This window comes from Musca vetustissima, unplaced genomic scaffold, assembly GCF_032173495.1.
Source record: "Musca vetustissima isolate MV318-11 ecotype Yass unplaced genomic scaffold, APGP_CSIRO_Mvet_v1 utg2887, whole genome shotgun sequence".
In the NCBI taxonomy this organism is placed as follows: domain Eukaryota; kingdom Metazoa; phylum Arthropoda; class Insecta; order Diptera; family Muscidae; genus Musca; species Musca vetustissima.
This window is the reverse complement of record NW_026884039.1, coordinates 289,263-311,942: the sequence shown is the minus strand read 5'-3', so window position 1 is coordinate 311,942 and position 22,680 is coordinate 289,263. Positions and strand designations below refer to the sequence as shown.

The 22,680-nt window shown below is 33.0% G+C and overlaps 1 protein-coding gene across 1 annotated transcript in view; it reads right to left on the bottom strand.

Annotated features, from left to right (window-relative positions):
* Nucleotides 1-22,680, bottom strand: part of LOC133331018 (dmX-like protein 2) — a 190,910-nt gene that overhangs the window by 81,562 nt on the left and 86,668 nt on the right. Inside the window, exons 7-10 of the mRNA XM_061539419.1 lie at nucleotides 19,427-21,535; nucleotides 16,005-16,131; nucleotides 5,893-6,125; nucleotides 5,026-5,836 (exon numbers count right to left, since the gene is read on the bottom strand). Coding sequence (XP_061395403.1) covers nucleotides 5,026-5,836; nucleotides 5,893-6,125; nucleotides 16,005-16,131; nucleotides 19,427-21,535 — 3,280 coding nt within the window. The remainder of the gene's footprint in view (nucleotides 1-5,025; nucleotides 5,837-5,892; nucleotides 6,126-16,004; nucleotides 16,132-19,426; nucleotides 21,536-22,680) is intronic.

The following is a 22,680-nucleotide window of genomic DNA, read 5'->3' as shown; positions in this document are numbered from 1 at the left end:
TCCAATTTGGACAGGCCAATGGTCTTGAGGTAAACCTCAAGAAGACAGAAATTGTACTCTTCACTAAAAACGTACAATCCCAAACTTCCGTCTGCGTCAATCGGCTCTGAACAATTACAGATTGTGGTTTTTTAGATAGAAACACTCACATTAGTGAAAATGTTCCCTTCCATAATGACCTCGATGGCATTAAAGAAATATTACTCCTTACCTCTGGCTGGTCTGTCGATATATGCATCAAAGATTGAAGAAGGCACTGGTTCAGGTGTTTACTGCAAGGAAATAGCTGTATATAACACACTAGCAAAGTGCCCGCTACTTCGTATGCGGAAAGGGAATACCAAATATATACATATATATATGGAAATCGTGAATAGTGTATAATTTGTTGTACTATAGTTCTGAATTCCACCTCTTTTCCTACATCTAATATCAAGTTTATTACAATTAAGTACTCTTCATACACTGCACTATTTTCCGAAATCTCTTTCTTATTTCCAATACATAGATTAAAAATAGATCAGAATTCCAATTAAATACTTTAGCAGCACTGGCATTCCACATTGTAGGTTTCCAGCTCTCTCCGTTACGCAAATTTTCTATTTACTATTCGTACACATAAATTCGAGTTTCCACAGTTGTCTCCATAGCTCAATACTACACTTCAACAGTAATCTGAATTCTAAATCTCAGGAATCATTCAAATCCAAATCGTTTCAAATTTAGTACCATTTAGTACTTTTTATACCCATAAGTAAGAATTTCTAAAACTACATCAAATTTAGTTCTTTTGGTACTCATAAGTACAAATTGCCAAATGTAAATCAATTCTGCTTTTAAATAGTAATCGTAATTGCAAATTTAAGAATTTCTGCTCTGTCTGTTCATTAAAGACCAAATTATACCATATTTGATACCATATTCCAAACCTATCTCAATATTTCAAACCTGCTTTCAAATAGTAATCGCAAATCCAAATTTAAGAATTCCAGATTTGGTACCATTCTGTACTTTTCCTACACTCCCACAGTAACCTAAGTTGCAACTTTCAGAATTCGAGTTCTACCCGTTCACCAAAGTCCAAATTGTACCAAATTTTGGGCTTCTATGAGAGATGCATTATGAAGTTACCTTTAAAATGGCAACAAATCATACAACAAAACGGTGCATAGCAGGACCAAATCGGACATTCAGAAGCATGTTAAATAAAGTCTATAGTGCATATAAAAATAATGGATTTATTTTTCCCCAACCTAATATTTTAGCAAAAACCACAGGTTCTACATTTAGTTCCTCTTGTCTAACACAAAAGTACAATTTTGCAGAACTGTATCGATATATCTCAATTCTACGCTTAAACAGCAATAAATATCGCAAATTTTCACCCAAAATCCAAATTGTGCTAAATTTAGTATCGTTTTGTACCCATAAATATTAAATCCTACGATCCAACAGTCATTTTAAATCTCATTTCATGATTCCAGCTTTATATGTACACCTATATCCAACTTGTACCAAAATTTAGTACCTTTCGTACCCATAAGTACGAATTTCCAAATTTCCGATAATAAAAAAAACAAAAAAAAATTCAAATCAAATTGTACAAAATTAAGTACCGCTTACTTTACATAAATATAAATTGTAAAAACTATCCCTATATCTACATTCCAACAGTAATCATTATCCCAAATTTTAAGGTTTCCAGGTCTCTCCGTTATCCAAATTGTTCCAAATTTAGCGCATTTAGTACAATTCGTACACATAAATTCGAATTTCCAACACTTATCTATATTCCGAAAAATCTAAATTCCGAATATAAAAATTCCAGTCCCATCCATTCAACCAAATTGTACCACATTTAGTACTTTTCATATTCATAAGTAAGAATTTCGAAAACTACATCAATCCTACACTCTAACAGTTATCTTAATTCCACCAAAGTCCGAATTGTACCAAATTTACCCATAAGTATGAATTACCAAAACTAACTATTTAAGGATTCCACCCCTATCCGTTCACCAACATTCAAAATGTACCTAATTTAGTACCATTTATTACTTTTCGTACACGTAAGTACGATTTTCCAACTTTCAGGATCTCAGCTCAAATAAGTTCACACAAATCCAAATTGTACCAAAGTAAAATTGACCAATTTTAGTACTTTTCGTACCCATAAGTATGAATTTACAAAACTACTTCAGTCATGCACTCCAATAATAACCTTAAATCAGCATTTAAAGATTCCAGCTCTATCCGTTCACCAAAATCCAAGTTGTACCAAATTTAGTACCATTTATTACTTTTCGTAGACGTAAGTAAGAATTACTAAAACTGCCTCAATTCCACACTGCAACAGTAATATTAATCATAATTTCTAGGATGCCAGCCCTACCCGTTCTCATAGATCTCAATTTTACCATATTTAGTACCATTTAGTACTGTTCGTACTTATGAGTTCGAATTTCCAACAATGCCTCAATCCTGTCCCATAACAGTAATTTTATTGTTCTCCATCTCTATCCTTTCCCTCAAATTGTACTAAACTTAGTACCATTTAGTACACTTCCCTTCCTACAATCCAACCTTAATTTTAATTTCAAATTTTAGGATTCCCGCTCACAGACAACGAATTGTACAATATTTAGTACCATTAATTCTATAATTTTTTTCAAATCTTAAGTTTTCCATCTCTATCCGTTAACCCTAATCCAAATTGTACCAAATTTAGTACCATTTAGTACACAGAATGACAAATCTTCTAAACTACCGACTTATCTCAATCCTGCACTCTAACTGTATTACTAATTCAAAATTTCAGCATCTCAGCTCTATCCGTTCACGCAAAAACAATTTGCAAACTATTTGGTACCATGGTTATCTGTTCACCTAAATCCAACTTGCACCAAATTTAGTACTATTTAGTACTTTTCGTACACATATTTTTTTAAAGATTTTTTAAAGCTACTTCAATCTTGTTATCCAATAGTAGTCCTGATTCCGATTTTCCGGATTCCATCTCTATACACTCAACTAAATGCAAATAGTACCAAAGTTAGTACCATTTTGTACTTTTTATACACATAAGCACGAATTTCTAAAAGCATTTCCGTACATCAACACCACTTCCCAATCTGTATTCCATATAAAATTTCCAGATTCTAGCTATATATGTTCAATATATATACAATTAGAACTACATTTTGTAATTTTTAGCCCTTTTGTACCTATTTCTAACTTTCCATCAGTGACCCACATTCCAAATTTCAGAATTCTAGCTCTTCGCGTTCGCCTAATACAAAGGGGTACCATATTTGGTACATTTTAGTACATTTCGTACCCTTCTAGTTCGAATTTCCAAAAACCCAGCCTTATCTCACGCCTACACACCAACATCAACCCTCACTAAAAATTTCAAGGTTCTAGCTTCAGCCGTTTCGTCTGGGCGATGATCTGTCAGTCACTCACTCACTTAACACTAAGCTCTTTATATATATAGATAATAACTTAACTATCTTTGTAGCATTTTCAGGCAGAAATCCTAGCAATCACGAAATCGGCTGAAATAGTCAAAACACTTAAGGCAGGTAATACAGGACCGACGACTATATAGTCGGTGGTCAGGCGGCACTTAAATAGTGTACTATAAATTCAAAAGGGGTTCTTGACTGTAAAGTTGCTCTGAGTGATATACGACAGAACGTTGGGTTCCAGAACATAGCGACATAGATGGGAATGAAGTAGCTAATGAGCTTGCTCAAGGAGGTTCGCAGTCAATTTACCGATTGAAAGATGTGTACAAACTCCTATTGGATATTTCATTGGCAAATCCAGAAAAGCTACTGCGAGAAAGCCGGCAGCAGATGGTCAGCGTAACTTGGAAGCAGGAATCCAAAAACTATCTGATTTCTCACCACGTAGAACTACTTCGCTGCTGTCAAATGTCTCCGAGTGATAAGGCTGTTAATGGTGATTGCACACATAACCTAGAAGAAGCCATCTTTATACTTGGTTTCCCTAATCTTCTCGGAATTCTGTCATTTTTTTCCATTCACACCCCCTTAGATACGTTATTTCGCGACAAGTGTAATGGCACAGGGTAGTGGCACAGGAAATGTTTCAACGTACCATGATGTTCTCTGGACGTTCTGCAACGATTTTACATTAAAATTTTTGTCCATTGCAGTTCAAAAGACTACCGACGCGTATATTCGATTTGGTCTAACAACTCTCATATACATTCAGAGTATCATCTTTGGATTGAAGTCCCATTTAGAACCTACGGCTCTTCTGCAGAAGGGCCAGCATTCGTGGACTTTTTCTGTCTAGGATGACTCCCAGATATTTTACTTTATTTAATATGACTTTTACTTTGTTTTGAAATATGGTTTCTTTAAACTGTCCTACTTTTGTCTTTCTATTGAGGATAAATCTCCGTCTTGTCCGGATTTACGTTAACCCTTTCAGTGTCAAAAAATTGTTGTCGGAATAAAAATTAAATTTTGTATTAAAAATCATATAAAGGCACAGAGTTTAGAAAAAAACAATTTTTATTTTAACCCTCGGATAGTTTTGTCTGTCTTTCAGCAAAAATAAAAACATCTATTGTAACGGTACATAGGATAACCGAAAAATCGCAAAGAAAGAGAGTAATTTTAAATGTCGAATATATTCGACAAAAACACATATAAAAAGTTATGATTCTTTCCCCCCAGTTAAAATTCTTATAACGCCGTTTTGCATTAAATGGTCGGAAACATTGGAAACAACATCGAATAGGTCTATATTTGGTTCATTCAAACACAATTGTTATTATGAAACATAAAATGTTGTGGCGATGCACGTTATAGGCTCACCTTCTAATAAAAATTCCAAAAATCTTTCGCCAATAACAAATTTGTTTTCTTTCCTACCATGATTCAATGAAATTTCATATTAATTTACAAGACATAAGAGATTAAAGTTGTACCATAATTCTTGAATTATGCTGTACTTGTAATTGTTTAATCAAATATTTTATGTACCTACCGTTTGGTTTAGGTTTTGCCAAGAAATAAGACAGCATAGACATTTCCGGGGGGACAAATTGCTCACGATAAGTAGGTTTATCTTCTTTCATATTTGAAGAAGTATTGTTTCCAGCAAAGTTGCCAAGTATTTTCATGTTCAATTTAACTCGTTGTTTGGTTATAGACGATGTTACCGTGTTCCATACACTGCTTTCGTCGTTCTGATCTTCTGACGACGTGTTGTTAAATGCAGTAGGCTGATTTTCACAGGTGGCTTTTCTAAGCAATTTTTTCATACCTCCGCCAAAAATTGTTGACCAAGTTTCTACGTTAAAATTGTGAACTATTAATCGATAGAGTATGCGACTATCGCAGGTTACCAGTGCATAAGTAGCAAGAGACACGTATGTAGCGATGAAACTTTCTAGTAACAAAACATTCAGTTTAGGAATATCTTCGTCTTTTTCTCTAGCCAGCAAAGCTCTCAAATTTGCTACTCCAGGCCATCTGGAAGGTGTTGTACAAACAGTAGTTGGTTCATCCATCGAGTAAAAACGCTTTCTGTTGTAAATATTTGTATTTCCAATTAAATGAGAACACTCAAACGATGAATTAAGTTTGGCAATATTTTCAATGCCAGGACTCTGGTACCCATTTTGTGTCGTATTATTTACCACAAAACTTTCAGAATCGCACAAAGATTGATAAATACAAGATGATAACGCTACAGCAAGATCTCTTATAATAAAGATCTCGCAGAAAGCATTAGTATCTAAACCAACAAAAGGCGAGAAATGTATAACGCTGTGAAGCATATCTATAGTTTGGGACTGAACAATTAACAATTTTAATAGGTAATATTTTGTTTAAATTTACGTATATTTACCTGTAAATATTTTATAGGATCTGCGATAACAGTTTTATTACCGGCTACGCATGCACTTAATAACGGAAGAGTTGTAGGGAATGGCAAAGGACTAAGTAATTGTTGCTGAGTTTTCTCTTGTTGCAATTCTTGTAAAAGAAGAACAACTTCCATTCTTACTGATGCTAAACCTCCTCCGCTTGCACCATGAAGAGAACAATAGCTAAGTAATGTTCTAAGCAGCGTTTCATTTGCTAAAAATAAACAACAAATAGTTCGCTGATTAAAAAATAAACAAATGTATTTAATTTTAATAATATTAAAGTTGATATTAATCAAAAACAAGTAAAAAGGCTAATTTCGACTGGGCCGAACTTGTTATACCATCCGCCATGAGGGCAATACTGCCAATTTTTTAATAATCCATTTTCAAAAAAATCGGCTTTTTGTTTTCGTAGTACATCAATAATTTTTGGTACACATATAGAGAAAAATGTCGTGATTGGAATCCGTTCGCAATCAAATTTTTGGTTGATGCGCGTAAAAGTTATCGAGATTTTAATTTTGGGGATAAGAAAAAATCTTAAAATTACGCCGTTTATTATATTGACCAAAAACGTTGATATATAACTTCCTTCGTAAAATATGAATAAGCAGATATTATAATAATCGCAAAAAGGTTGCACATTTTCGCGAAATATTATATTCATGACATACATACACCTAATTCATGACATACATACACCTAAAAATTAATTTAAAAATATGTACATAGTCTAAACACCGCGATAAATCAAATGATATCAAAATCACACACATCTGTGTAGCGGTTTGTAAATTACAGCGACAACGAAACAAGATATTGGGGAAAATTATTTGTTTTTGGTTCGAAGAAATGATGTCATCATATTTATTTTACGACATATTGACATATATATAAATAATCACTTCTTGTATAAGTATACAATTTGCGGATTATATCAAGACACTTCCGATACATATTGCGGTTCTATAAATAATAACACATCTTAAAATAAAACTATATTATGAAATATACATTTTAAATTGCGTCTAAATCGCGTAATCCTCAAAAACATTTGATGCGCATGCGGTTTCCATGAAATACAAGGTTATCTTACAATCCCATGTATGTTTTGCGAAAATTTAATTTGACTGCTATGATGTACTACATGTTGCATTGAAGTACCATAAAATTCGTAAAACGCGAAAAATTTCAGAAAACTCCATATGCCATTAACGCGCATCCGATTTTGGTGTGCACCCTAAATAAATCCATCGATCTATATCTATTTCAATGTGGTCCATTAAGAACCATGGATGACCCAGCTCACTCTATGTTTGAGATAAATTGGGTACATCTCTCTTTCAGCTTTTTAGAAATTTGATCGCACAAAATTTTCACATTTGGATGAGATTACTCTGAAGCTGTACATATAAAAAATATATATCAAATTACTCAGATTCGCGACTGCAATAATCTTATAATCGATTTTTAGAAATTTCTATTTGCGTATTAAAGCTGGAAGTAAAATTCAAAAAACACTCAAAATCGAGCTTCAAAATGTCAGCATCATTTAAATGTAGATGCAGTTAAAATTATGAGCGTGAAGATAAATTGTTGAAAGTTAAATTGTAATGTTATTAACAGAGCTCTGTTAAGCCATTAACAGAGCTCTTTTACGATTATTTTTATTTAAAATTAATAAAAATAAGTAGGATTAGGACAAAATTCACAAATGTGCTACCCCAATGCAATAAAACATAAAAATTACTGCACATGCAGCAACACTGTAGGTATTTGCAATTAGGCCCACTGTCCGAAAATTTCAAAACCTGGGACTAAGCGAATACCCACGATGGAAAGGTCAGTCCATGGGCTTTCAGAATATATATAGTTTATATCCGAAATCAATTTCGGATATAATACATTTTTCGATTTTTTTTAAAATTGTACAATTTAACCGTAGGTCTGGTAATTGATATGGTCCAACTATTAGGCCCACTGTCCCGAAATTCCAAAACCTGGGACTAAGCGAATACCCACGATGAAAAGGTCAGTCCATGGGCTTTCAGAGTATATATAGTTTATATCGGAAATCAATTTCGGATATTGAAAATTTTTCCAATTTTTTTCTGAATATATATAGTTTACATCCGAAATCAGTTTCGGATATTTTTTTTATTTTATTTATATTGTAAAATTTCTGTAAAACAGGTAAAAATTGTATCATTTTATCTTCAGAAGTCTTTCAAATCCACAGAACGTTTTTGGTACCTGTTTTTTGGTGTTCTATTGACACATTATGAGTTTTACAATACTTATTTTTATGACTTTTTCTCTTTGCATTCATAAATCGCAATAAATGTGTCTAAAATTTTTTAAAGAAATACCCACACCAATAAAAAATTAGCCTTCCTTTTAAAGCCCTTTTTATAAAAAAAATAAAAAAATTAGGTAAAATCGCCAACCGGGTTTGAACCGCGTGCACCATGTTTCATAAAGTGAGTGCGCAACCGCATGAACCACAGTTGTAATTTGTGAGATGACAGCGATTGTATGTACTTTATGCTAATTCAGTTTCATTGCTTAGAGACTTCTATATTCGCGCTATTTTATATTTTTTTGAAATGCAATTTTTCCAATGAAAATGCGTATACCGTATATGCGTATGCGTATATAAACATATTAACAGAAATTTGTTAGGAAATCGTGATACCTTCAGCTTTTAAGAAGATCTCGTGAACATGACCCTTTTAAATTCCTCAGAATTTTGAAATTGTTTTATTTATGTCTTGCATTGAATAGGATATTTATTATTGTTATTTAAGAAGGATGATATTTGACATTCTATTTCTCCCATTTACATACATATATGATTTTTGCTTTTATTATATGTTTTATTTAAGGATATAAAAATTTTGGGAAAAATATATTTTTGCTTCAACGAGTATTTTTTTTTAAAACGCGCTTTATTTTTCACATGTTTGTCAATGTGTGATTCACTGATCTTTTAATTATGCTGTCGAGCGCGTGTTACACACACAAACAAACAAAAAACGCCTACTGTGTTAGGGTGGTTTTTTAGCAGAAAAATGTAACGTTCTGCAATTATGTGTTGTTGTATTGCAGCGACAAGCAAAATGATCTAATTTGCAAAACGTCGAAATAAGTTTCACGTTCATACACACAGAAATACACTGATTTGTCACATGTTAAGAATTGTCTTCGGTGGTCGAAGTGGTAAGCCGGTTGCTGTCTTATAAGCGTGCGTTTTACAATAAGGTCGTAGGTTCAAACCCCACGGCTGGCGTTTTAATTTATTTGACAACTTAATTTTTAGAAATTTGATGTTTTATCCGCTTTAAACCTTCTTTTTTAGCTTTTTATTTTTCCTTAGTTATATTAAAAAAAATATTCGAAATAAACAATAATGATAATTATAAGAATTTTAAAAAGCGTTTTAAAAAATTAAAAAAGTAGTGTTGGCGGGTTATTTGGGATACCATTTGTATTTTGTTTTTTTTTGTTTTTTTTTTGCACAATAGTCAGGCTGAATCCCAGTTTGTTGTTTTTATAAAAAAAACAACTATTTCATTCACCGAGGGTTAAGAGAGTTTCAGCCTGACTATTTTGCAAAAAAACAAAAACAAAATACAAATGGTATCCCAAATAACCCGCCAACACTACTTTTTTAATTTTTTAAAACGCTTTTTAAAATTCTTATAATTATCATTATTGTTTATTTCGAATATTTTTTTAATATAACTAAGGAAAAATAAAAAGCTAAAAAAGAAGGTTTAAAGCGGATAAAACATCAAATTTCTAAAAATTAAGTAGTCAAATAAATTAAAACGCCAGCCGTGGGGTTTGAACCTACGACCTTATTGTAAAACGCACGCTTATAAGACAGCAACCGGCTTACCACTTCGACCACCGAAGACAATTCTTAACATGTGGCAAATCAGTGTATTTCTGTGTGTATGAACGTGAAACTTATTTCGACGTTTTGCAAATTAGATCATTTTGCTTGTCGCTGCAATACAACAACACATAATTGCAGAACGTTACATTTTTCTGCTAAAAAACCACCCTAACACAGTAGGCGTTTTTTGTTTGTTTGTGTGTGTGTGTGTGTGTAACACGCGCTCGACAGCATAATTAAAAGATCAGTGAATCACACATTGACAAACATGTGAAAAATAAAGCGCGTTTAAAAAAAAAGTACTCGTTGAAGCAAAAATATATTTTTCCCAAAATTTTTATATCCTTAAATAAAACATATAATAAAAGCAAAAATCATATATGTATGTAAATGGGAGAAATAGAATGTCAAATATCATCCTTCTTAAATAACAATAATAAATATCCTATTCAATGCAAGACATAAATAAAACAATTTCAATAATGTTTAAATCAATTCTGAGGAATTTAAAAGGGTCATGTTCACGAGATCTTCTTAAAAGCTGAAGGTATCACGATTTCCTAACAAATTTCTGTTAATATGTTTATATACGCATACGCATATACGGTATACGCATTTTCATTGGAAAAATTGCATTTCAAAAAAATATAAAATAGCGCGAATATAGAAGTCTCTAAGCAATGAAACTGAATTAGCATAAAGTACATACAATCGCTGTCATCTCACAAATTACAACTGTGGTTCATGCGGTTGCGCACTCACTTTATGAAACATGGTGCACGCGGTTCAAACCCGGTTGGCGATTTTACCTAATTTTTTTATTTTTTTTATAAAAAGGGCTTTAAAAGGAAGGCTAATTTTTTATTGGTGTGGGTATTTCTTTAAAAAATTTTAGACACATTTATTGCGATTTATGAATGCAAAGAGAAAAAGTCATAAAAATAAGTATTGTAAAACTCATAATGTGTCAATAGAACACCAAAAAACAGGTACCAAAAACGTTCTGTGGATTTGAAAGACTTCTGAAGATAAATTGATACAATTTTTACCTGTTTTACAGAAATTTTACAATATAAATAAAATAAAAAAAATATCCGAAACTGATTTCGGATGTAAACTATATATGTTCAGAAAAAAATTGGAAAAATTTTCAATATCCGAAATTGATTTCCGATATAAACTATATATACTCTGAAAGCCCATATATAGAAAAATTGTACCCCGAAATTGATTTCGGATATAAACTATATATATTCTGAAAGCCCATGGACTGACCTTTCCATCGTGGGTATTCGCTTAGTCCCAGGTTTTGAAATTTTCGGACAGTGGGCCTAACAGTTGGACCATATCAGATATCAAAAAAATTACAATTTAAATAAAGTCAAACAATTTATTATATCCGAAATTGATTTCGGATACAAACTATATATTTTCTGAAAGCCCAAGGAGTGATCTTTCAATCGCAGGTTTTGGAATTTCGGGACAGTGGGCCTAATAGTTGGACCATATCAATTACCAGACCTACGGTTAAATTGTACAATTTAAAAAAAGTCGAAAAATTTATTATATCCGAAATTGATTTCGGATATAAACTATATATATTCTGAAAGCCCATGGACTGACCTTTCCATCGTGGGTATTCGCTTAGTCCCAGGTTTTGAAATTTTCGGACAGTGGGCCTAACAGTTGGACCATATCAGATATCAAAAAAATTACAATTTAAATAAAGTCAAACAATTTATTATATCCGAAATTGATTTCGGATACAAACTATATATTTTCTGAAAGGCCAAGGAGTGATCTTTCAATCGCGGGTATTCGCTTAGTCCCAGGTTTTGGAATTTCGGGACAGTGGGCCTAATAGTTGGACCATATCAATTACCAGACCTACGGTTAAATTGTACAATTTTAAAAAAAGTCGAAAAATGTATTATATCCGAAATTGATTTCGGATATAAACTATATATATTCTGAAAGCCCATGGACTGACCTTTCCATCGTGGGTATTCGCTTAGTCCCAGGTTTTGAAATTTTCGGACAGTGGGCCTAACAGTTGGACCATATCAGATATCAAAAAAATTACAATTTAAATAAAGTCAAACAATTTATTATATCCGAAATTGATTTCGGATACAAACTATATATTTTCTGAAAGCCCAAGGAGTGATCTTTCAATCGCGGGTATTCGCTTAGTCCCAGGTTTTGGAATTTCGGGACAGTGGGCCTAATAGTTGGACCATATCAATTACCAGACCTACGGTTAAATTGTACAATTTTAAAAAAAATCGAAAAATTTATTATATCCGAAATTGATTTCGGATATAAACTATATATTTTCTGAAAGCCCATGGACTGACCTTTCCATCGTGGGTATTCGCTTAGTCCCAGGTTTTGAAATTTTCGGACAGTGGGCCTAACAGTTGGACCATATCAGATATCAAAAAAATTACAATTTAAATAAAGTCAAACAATTTATTATATCCGAAATTGATTTCGGATACAAACTATATATTTTCTGAAAGCCCAAGGAGTGATCTTTCAATCGCGGGTATTCGCTTAGTCCCAGGTTTTGGAATTTCGGGACAGTGGGCCTAATAGTTGGACCATATCAATTACCAGACCTACGGTTAAATTGTACAATTTAAAAAAAGTCGAAAAATTTATTATATCCGAAATTGATTTCCTATATATATTCTGAAAGCCCATGGACTGACCTTTCCATCGTGGGTATTCGCTTAGTCCCAGGTTTTGAAATTTTCGGACAGTGGGCCTAATTGCAAATACCTACAGTGTTGCTGCATGTGCAGTAATTTTTATGTTTTATTGCATTGGGGTAGCACATTTGTTAATTTTGTCCTAATCCTACTTATTTTTATTAATTTTAAATAAAAATAATCGTAAAATCTATTTAATTTGATTATTTTTCAATTCTGTTAACCTTTTAAAAGAGCTCTGTTAATGGCTTAACAGAGCTCTGTTAATAACATTACAATTTAACTTTCAACAATTTATCTTCACGCTCATGTTAAAATTTTGAAAAATGATACATAAGAGACGTAGTCCCCATTTTGTAGGCTTCTAGTTTTACTTTGCCACGAAGACAGTGAAATGTGTGGCTTAGTCACAAATCGATAGAGAAAATAAAAAACTGGGATATATATATATATATATACATATATAACGCCGCACTTTCCTTAACCATAGGAAAGCCAACTGGCAAGTTATTTTAAAAGACAGTTTCTCGAAGCCGAAAATTTTCGGGGTCACATTTGACATGTTCACATCGACTCCGTTAACAACAGCTAACTCCGATATGTTGAAAAGTAGGAACAATGTCGTCAAGTCGCTTGCCGACAGCACTTGGGGTACTGATAAGGAAACTTTATGGCCTCTTACAAAGAAATAGGCTAGTTATGCGGCACCAGTATCGTCTGGGAATAATATTGCTACGTAATGGAGAAGTATTCAGACCTGTATCAATGCCGACATGAGAACTCTAACAGGGTGCCTCTTCATAACAGCAGTGGAACTTCTTCATGAGAAGACTAATATTCTACCCCAACGTCAACATAACAATATGATATCGTAGCAGTAACTGCTTGGGTGCTTCAGTGATAATCACCCTAACCATAATGTCGTGAATAAAACTGCAAATGTCTGCCCAGCATATAGTAGATATTTTCACACCACACTGCACTTATTCAATTGCCCTGCCAAACTTACTCAACTTACTCCAGAAGATCTATGGATGCACCCTGTGGGCGTAGTTGTATTTCTTAACTTGGAGACAAGACCAAGAAGAATGACATACATATTAAACTGCTACAACAACATAATTTGCCATTATTTCCTCTCGTTTTCAGAATAAATACTAATGTAAGGACTATAATGGGTCGATTATGAAAAGCAACCAAACTCCATCCGGGCAATAAGGACCTCAAATTGTTCTTTTGTAGTAATATTAACCATTATGGGAAGCCTACAAAGTTCAGTTATTATAAACAGCAACCAGAAATAAATGGTTGCCGAAAAATTCCATAATGCAAATTTGGCAACTGGCAACGCAACTAAACTATGGTTGCCATCCGTAATCGACCCATAAATGTAGACACTGCAGGACAGTGTTGCCACCAAGAAAATATAACACTCGGAGGATACAAATATTACACATTTGGGGAAAATATTTTTTATATATTTTTTAATAAAAATAACTATTACTCAAAAAACAAACTTATGGTGACGCTTTTCCTAATTCTCGGTTTCCAAAAAAATTAATTTTGTTTCGTAATTTAATTACACTGCAAAATGTCATTTTAAAAATACACTACAAAATGTCCGTTTTAGTGAAAAACTACTCAAAAACTACTAATGCGTTCCAAATTTATAACGGGCCCGGCCCGTGATAGATTGTGGATAAAAAATTAAAAATCGATTAGTATTTTGATTTTTTTTCTAATACGTGCAAAAGTGTTTGAATTGAGTTGTTTTCATTTTAATTATACCTTGCCAGCCGGCCCCTGGTTTCTTGTATTTCATATTCAGATTTATAAAAGGTGCGGCAAGGGCAACCACCAAGTCCCAAAATTACTTCTGTCACACACTCTTAGAAATTGGAAAGGTCCTAATAAATGCATCACCGCCCACAAAAAAAAGGAATACCACAAAGATGCGATGATGAGGACACGGGACAAACAAACTTCACATATATTGAAAGAACAAACGTATTCTGTTAAAGTGGCCATTGAGACAATTTTATTGCTATTAAGGGAAGGAAAGCCTCATGAATACTGCGGTTAGAAGAAGAGTACAGCAAAAAATTCAACATACCTGAGTCCCAGAATACAGAACGAGTTAATATAAATAATTGGAGAATACATCCAGAAGTTTATTTTTGAAAAAGTGAAAAGTGCTGTATTCCTTTCGGTTGTAGTGGATGAAACTATATATGTAGAAGATATTGGACAAGGTATCTAAAAAAGTCAAAAAATGTTTCCTTTGCTACGTGGAATTAGAAGGATTAACAGGAAAAGAATTTTCGACCGTCATAGTAAACAATAATTATTTTGGGTTTGGATCCAACAATTTTAGAGGTCAACAATTTGAGAGGTCAGACCATCATTTCTGCGGTATACATTCATTGTTATTTTCACATTTTACATTTATATGCAATTTGGATGATTCGAGAAATTCGAAGCATATTCACATTTGGTACCCAAAGAGAACACTCCAAATTACAGCCAATTTCGTAGTAAAATGCGTCTAATAGACAAAAATACCTTAAATCGGGAGATACGGTTATATGGGGGCGGTATCAAAACTTGGACCAGGGACCCCATTTTGCATTTCAATATTTGCTTTTACATTAGAAATATGTAAGCAAAATTTTGTCCGCCTATGTTAAGTGGCTCGGCAGCTAATGAGTTTATACCCAATTTTTGGGTAAATACCCGAGTATTTACCCACGTCTTTAAAGTATCTTTAAACTATCCATTCTAAATCGATTTGATAACAGAACCCCGGAAATAGGGTGTAAGATGTTGTATTACCGATTCAATTTTTGGGTATTTACCCGATAAATACCATACCATCTCTACCCATTTAAATGCTGTCCATCAAGATCCAGGGATGTAGTAACTCACACTATTTTGGGAATAAATAGGGTATAACACTCTTTTGTCTGAAGTTTTAAATTTCTATTTTCGCAAAAGGTCAAAATTCGTATCATATCAAAATTCGAGTACTGGCAGTCTCGTACCGGTCGTTTTAATTTATGAATTTTCATGAATTAAATCCTATTTTATCCGGAACGTAAAAAAAGCTTAGGGTTTCTTGGAAATCTTAATGCAGAAAATTTTCACCTTTGGATGAATATTACTCTAAAACTGTACATACTACATACACAATATATATCCAATTACTCAGATTCGCGAGTACAACAAACTTATAACAGATTTTTGGATATTCTTGATTGCACATTGAAACTAGAAGAAAAATTCCAAAAATACATAAAATCGAGTTTAAAAATGTCAACAACCACTGCTTGCAACTGTTTCGTATCATTCGTAGTCAATTTCCGATGTTGACCAAATTTTCAAATACAAATAATAAAAAATGACTTTGTTAAGAAACATGAAAATACAAATGTTGTAAATATCAGAATGGGCGAACCCACAAATGCTAGTAACTTACCTTTCAACCACTTCTTTCTTTTTGCAGCTCTCATCACTTTAGCTTCGAAATCTTGTTTTTCATGTAATAAAATTTCATGAAGTGTCGGTTTTTCCGATAGTATGTAGGAAACTGGGTTGTCTTTTTCCTGCAAAATAATATATACTTTTTTAATTATAATGAAAAAATATGTACATTTTTTAAATGAGACTCAACAAAAAAGTATATTTATATTTATTTTGCTTATATAGTTCTTGCTGTGCTTACTAGGTTTATGATGTTTTCCATTTCTTTCTAGCCGATATCATTTATTATTATTTATTAAGAAACAACATAAATAAATTCGAGTAAACCCAAGTTAAATTATACTATTTCAACAAAAAACTTATTGGTGATGTGAAATTATACCATTTAAACTCATTTTTTTTTTTTCAAATTTTCATCACAAAACAATCAATTACAAAAAAAATATATATATATATTACCGCAATTTCTACTAAAAATCAAAACTTTGGGGCTTTAAATTCGATTTATCCTTTTTTTCCTATTTTGCTGGACATTCATTGGAAATTTTCATCACTATGGTCTTTGGAAAAGCAGCTATACCTTTGGTATACATTTTGCTATTCATAAACATAACAAATTTAGAACAACAATTTGTTTTACAGTCTTTTTTTACAGCCACATATACGTAACCATACAAGGATCATAAAAACACTATTGTGATTGGAAATGATGAGTCTCAGGGGGAGGTTGTTCTTGTTACGGCAGCAATTGTATAAATCTTGCGTAACTTTGCACGCTCACAGCACTAATTTCTTCAATTACCTACCCATCAGCAAGAAATGAACGAACAGTTTTTATGAATCCTGTTCCGGGTTTCTGTCAACCTTATAAATTCAAGAAGGCATTTGAGATCTTATTAAACTCTATCAAAGGGCTTACCTTGCTAACCGATAAACTTGGGTGCGGGATAAATTTTTTAAAAAACTTGGATGTGGGATACATTTTTAACAAATTTAAATCGGAAGAAATAGCTATGAACGTTAAAGGAAGTTCTACATAAATGTATCAGAGTTTTTTTGAATTCCATCTCGGAATTTTCTTTACTTGTCAAAATCATAAAAATTAGACACTTAGGTGTTATGGTAACTCAGAAATTTCGAAATTGTTTTATTATAACAACAAATTGAAAATTGACTTTTTGAATGAATATTGTGGATGTCAATAAACTACATGCGTTGACAAAGTTTTACACGTCTGCGGTCAAAAAAGGAGCCTCAATTAACATAAAACAAAAAGACGTAACTACAAGTGGGTTTATAATAATAATATAATAATTGAAAAACAATTTTGTTTTATTTAGGTATAAATCTGTCAGTGTATTAAAAGTGAACTTAGAAAAATCTTCATTTGACATGTTTACAGTTTTCATTCAAAACAGTTTTTTGCTTTTCCTACACAATTATGTTTTTGTTAGTTACGTCTTTATTATGTAAAATTTACGACAACACCAAATTTTGTAATAGATTTTTCTTTTACTCTGTTACAAAACCAAAGCAACTTTTAGAACCCTTTTTATATTGTATTGGAAAAAGTATGTCATTTCGTTTGGTTTCTAATTAATTAATTAAATGCTATAAAATAAATTCTAATGTAACAGTGAATCAGTAAATATTGTTAAAATAAAATGTTAAAATTATTTTCCTAGTTATTTTTATGCTGTCGTCAACAGAATCTTTCATGACAAATTTGGCGTATTGTAACGACTTTCATAATACCGATTTGTCGTATAAATACGACAGTGCCAAATTTTCAACACGACTACGCCAACGGTAAGTCGCAAGTCACTCGAATTCGTTCGTTTAGAATTTTACAAAAAAGGCTGTAAGAATATATTTTTCAAAACATTACATAAACATTTGGTATACGACTTTTGGCATAATAAGCCACAATATGAAAAAAAGAGTTGCTATGACCTACCTTGAATAATTGTACCATTAGTAACTTAAATATTTTATTAATAATCAAATATTTTTGAGGAAAATTTTGTTTTAACATGTAATTTGAAGAGTATAGATATACAACAATAATATAAAAGGGCGGTGGAGAGCAAGTCCTTAAAGTGGGTGTGGCTCAGCAGCACCCTGAGATAAATACATTTTCTTCCAAAAAGGACATAAACTTCTACATAAGGACTACATAATCTGCAAATAATCCCCTCCATTACACAAACGACAATGAAAAATTTATTCTCAAAGTCATATCCCAAGTTCATTGATTGTTTTGAAAATGTAATCCCCTAAAAATCCCCAGAACCCTAAACCAAACACTGCAGCACAGCCTGAAAGCAGATATCGCTCTAGTTCAGGAGCCAACACTATATAAGGGTATAGTGCCTGGCCTTAAGAGCAACCACTACACGGTCTTCGGTAAGAGTGTGTGTATTTATCAAGAGAGAACTTAATCTAAGAGAACAAATTGCAACAGTTCTAGAGTCGGAACAGCATCGGGATCGAGAGATGAGTATTAAAAACTCATATAAATTGAACATTAACTGTAGTATTTTTCAGGCAGAAATTCTAGCATACAAGAAAGCAGCGGAACTCTAGTCATGAAGTCGCGGACTGTAAATTCTAGGGCAGTTCGAGAATGCAGAGATGTGATGCTAGATATACGTATTTTTGTTAGACTATTTTGGGTTCCCGGTCATACCAACATAATAGGGAATGAAATAGCTGACGAGCCGGTAGCTGATACCAGTTGATGCTACTGCTAAACCACCCCTAAGCTACTACATTCGTAGAATCCATAAGATTTCCTTAGAAAATCTGTACGCAGATGGCGGGAGGAACCCGCATCCAGAGCCTCTAAATCTAGCTGACGGATCAAAATTGTTAATTTATCTTGACAAAAAGGAGATAAACTGAATGTAGGGATCATTACTGGTCACTGTATTCTGCCCTTCTTCTCCAATATATATCCCACCATCATTCACAACTTTGCTAAGAGACTATCCTGGCTTAGGTATTGTGGGATATATATATATATATGATCCAATATATATCCCACCATCATTCACAACTTTGCTAAGAGACTATCCTGGCTTAGGTATGATTAAGGAAAAAAATCTATATTTTCCAACCAAATATTACTTTCTATGCCAAACATATTTCAACAACAATCATTTTTGTATTGAATACAATTTTTTTCCTTCCTTGCGTTAATTATTAAAACATAAAAAAATAAAACATAAAAATAAGATATAAAATATTCGCTATTTTTGATACAGTTGCTACGAAAAAATGCATTTACTTGTGCTAATTCTGTAACCAACACAAACTTTTCTTCATACGTTTAACCAAATATTAAATCCAACTTCATGGATATGCCTTTGCCGATTTTGAAAGTGGAGGATAATATTAAAGAAACATAGAAATTACCTTCATAATATCCGATGTGTTTTTCAAATCCGCGGAGTCGAATTTACAGTAATTACATAATTGTTGCAATGCTTCTACCTCTTTCTCTAGCCATATGTATAATTGGTATCGCAGCTGGCCTCCATCAACTTCGAAGCCTGTGGCTAATGTTGATAACTCTTCCATAAGAATTTTTAAACAAGCTACAAACTTAAGCTGCTGTGCCATTATATCAATTTTTTTCACCTTGTTGGACATTGTACTATCGTCGTCCTTGGTCGTAATTGCACTAACTTCTTCCTTTTTGTATATATTTTCATCATGGTCAGAATTATCATTATTTTCATCGTCGTCATCCCATTCAATTTTGAATTTATCGTCTTCTTTCATGGACAATGAGACTGGTGTGCTCCAATCTAATGCCGATGCTGTTGTTTCAGCGACATCTATAGATGTTTGTTTTGCCCAGTCAATTATTCCAGTTTTTATTAGATCGTTATCAGTACTACATGGCGATTCAACTTCTTCAATTTCTACAGAATCAATTACCTTTGTTGGTAATTTATTCAAAACTTCAAGGGCTAATGCTGGACATCCCGCTTTGAAATGACAGTGCGCAGTTGTAAAGTACAATTGTCGTTCTATAGAGCTGATGGAATCTTCAATTTGTAGCTGTTTATCATTCTTTGAGTTCTTTGCAACATCTCCGGAATAACTAAATCCCGATAACACCACATGCGAAAGTTTCTTTTCTTGAGCCGACAATGCCAAGTTCTGTCGAACAAGCAAGGGATGTGTTCTTAAATAAATGTAGAAGTTAAACACATTAGGATTTGTTGATTGATTTTCCGATTTGAACATATCCTCTTCCTTAAATGCTGGATGACACTGCCCAACACCAGATAGTAACAACGTATTTAAGCTTTCCTGGTGTCTTTTTAGAATCCAATATGCCATTGATCGTAAAAACGGATCTGGATGCGCCTTTTCGTAGTGAAACTTTACCGATTCATCTTCGCTGCCCAAAACATGTTCGCATAGTAGTTTTCTATACGTTGAATTAGAATTTATATCAGCATCTCCTTCGTATAGACGAGCAATGATTAGTGCTAATTGAAAGTCATCAAGTTTGTTAATGCAAACTTCAATTGCGTCATTTAAAGAATTAGCTAGTAAGAAGAATGCGACGGCATGATCAAACCGCTGCTTGCCTAGCAAAACAAAGGCATTTTTTAAAGCAGCTTTACGCCATCGGTCCTCCGAGAAGTTATTTGCGAAAAATTGTGTCATTTTTTCATCCCTCTTCGACCGGAAAAGTCCCCAAACTATTGATTTCTTTTTCATAGCCAAATAATACAAAGCTGCATCAAGAGGGTCTTGTTTAAGTTGATACGCACTTTTAGCCAATTTTTCAACACACTGTCGCAAAATATTAATATTTCGAAGCCAATATCCAACTCCAAGGTCTTTAAGAGTTGACCATTTTAAATCGCCTTTTTTGTATGATGGTATTAAATTTAATAATTCCTCTTCACTCTCCGAATGGAATGCCCATACAATATTTGAGGTACCAACACCATGTTTTTGAAATTGCGTTCTTTGATTTAATGGCAAACAACGTAGAAGGTATGTATAATGTTTCATTGCCAGTAAAAATCTGAGGCCACAATCATCTAGAGAATCTGTTAAAGAATTTCCGGAAGCTTCTTTACTCGTTGATTTTCCCGATTCAGTAATAAACTTTTCGGAGAAGTCGGTATTGCACGTTGAAACGGTATCAGCCAATGCTAGAAGATGCATTTGGTCTAGGGAGGAAAGTCCAGGGAGATGAGTGTGAGTTAAAAGCCTCGAAAGAATTTGGCCCTGACGAGGACCGAAATGTGAAATATTTTGTTTCTCTGGGATTGATAGACGTCTATCTGATCGCTTATATTCATTCTCATTGTCAAGAAGATCATCTAAACTGTCATCGACGGTATCCATTTCAAAAAGTTGGTCATAATCTTTAGCATCTTCAGATAGGACAGTGCCTTGATTAGACGACTCCTTATCGGCATTTAAAAGTACCCACAACGGAAGCGGTGGTATGGAAGTTATTTCTGCATAATCAAGCATTAATTCCTCTGGAATCTAAAAATAGTATAAAAATACATTTAATGCTACATTAAATCACTTTGAACCATTTTAAAATTATGTATAATTTTAATTAATTTTTGAACACTTTTTGCTTTCAAGCCTCGTAAAATGTTTTATTTTATAATTTTTGTTTTTTTTTTATAAATTTTACTAATTGGTGCAAATGTTACACTGAATATACAAATGGCATACTTTAAGTTCGATTAAAATATTTTATTACTGTTTTAATCGACGAAGTCATTATGTTTTCAGGCTTATCATTTTTGAACGGCATTGTTTATTATAGTGATTTTGTTCTAAAATATATAAAAAATTATTCATACTTATCAGAAATGCATTTATTTATAAAAAGCATAAACATACAAAAAAATTAATATGATGAAAAATACAATTAATTTCGTAGCCTTATTAAATCGAAGCCAAAAGTTAAAAAATCCGTTCAAAGTTGCATCAAATGTGCCATTTTACGGAAATTTATAATTTTTTTTGTAGTTAATAATGAAATGATTGTTCGAATGCAAAACAAAAATTGTTTAACGAGAAAGAACGATCGCCGAATTCTTCCTGAGGTCTTACAACCAAAAAAATTTAAATGTACAATGGCACTGCGAAAACCCATCTACATTTTGTTGACAACTGAAAAATCTCGGTTGCGAGTCGGAAATATAAAAACCGAGATTTTATGAACGCTGTTCAAAGGTGCCTCACGTTCAGATGTACCCCCTCTCTCCCCAATAGATTTTACGTTGTGTTTACACTATTTTTTGGTCAAATTGATTATTTTTACTTTTTTAAATAATTTATAAATTTAATTCGCATATGCAAGTTTCGCATCAGGGCGGAATAAATACAAATTATCAACGTACGACATTTGTAAAGCCACACAGCCCAAAATGTCTGATGAGCCGCTTAACCAACGGCGAAACGCGTCGCATAATGGTGGGTACGTAGGTTCTTTTCCTGGCTTTCCTTTTCATTGCAAAACATCATCAAGCTCGACTCGAAAGAGTATAAATAACCACTTATAATTTATAAATAAGTAAAAAAGTCGTTAAGTTCGCCACCAGGTATTTGAAACACCTGTAATCTTACGGAACTTTATAAATGGTTGTACTTCTTATGTGACGGCAATGACACCC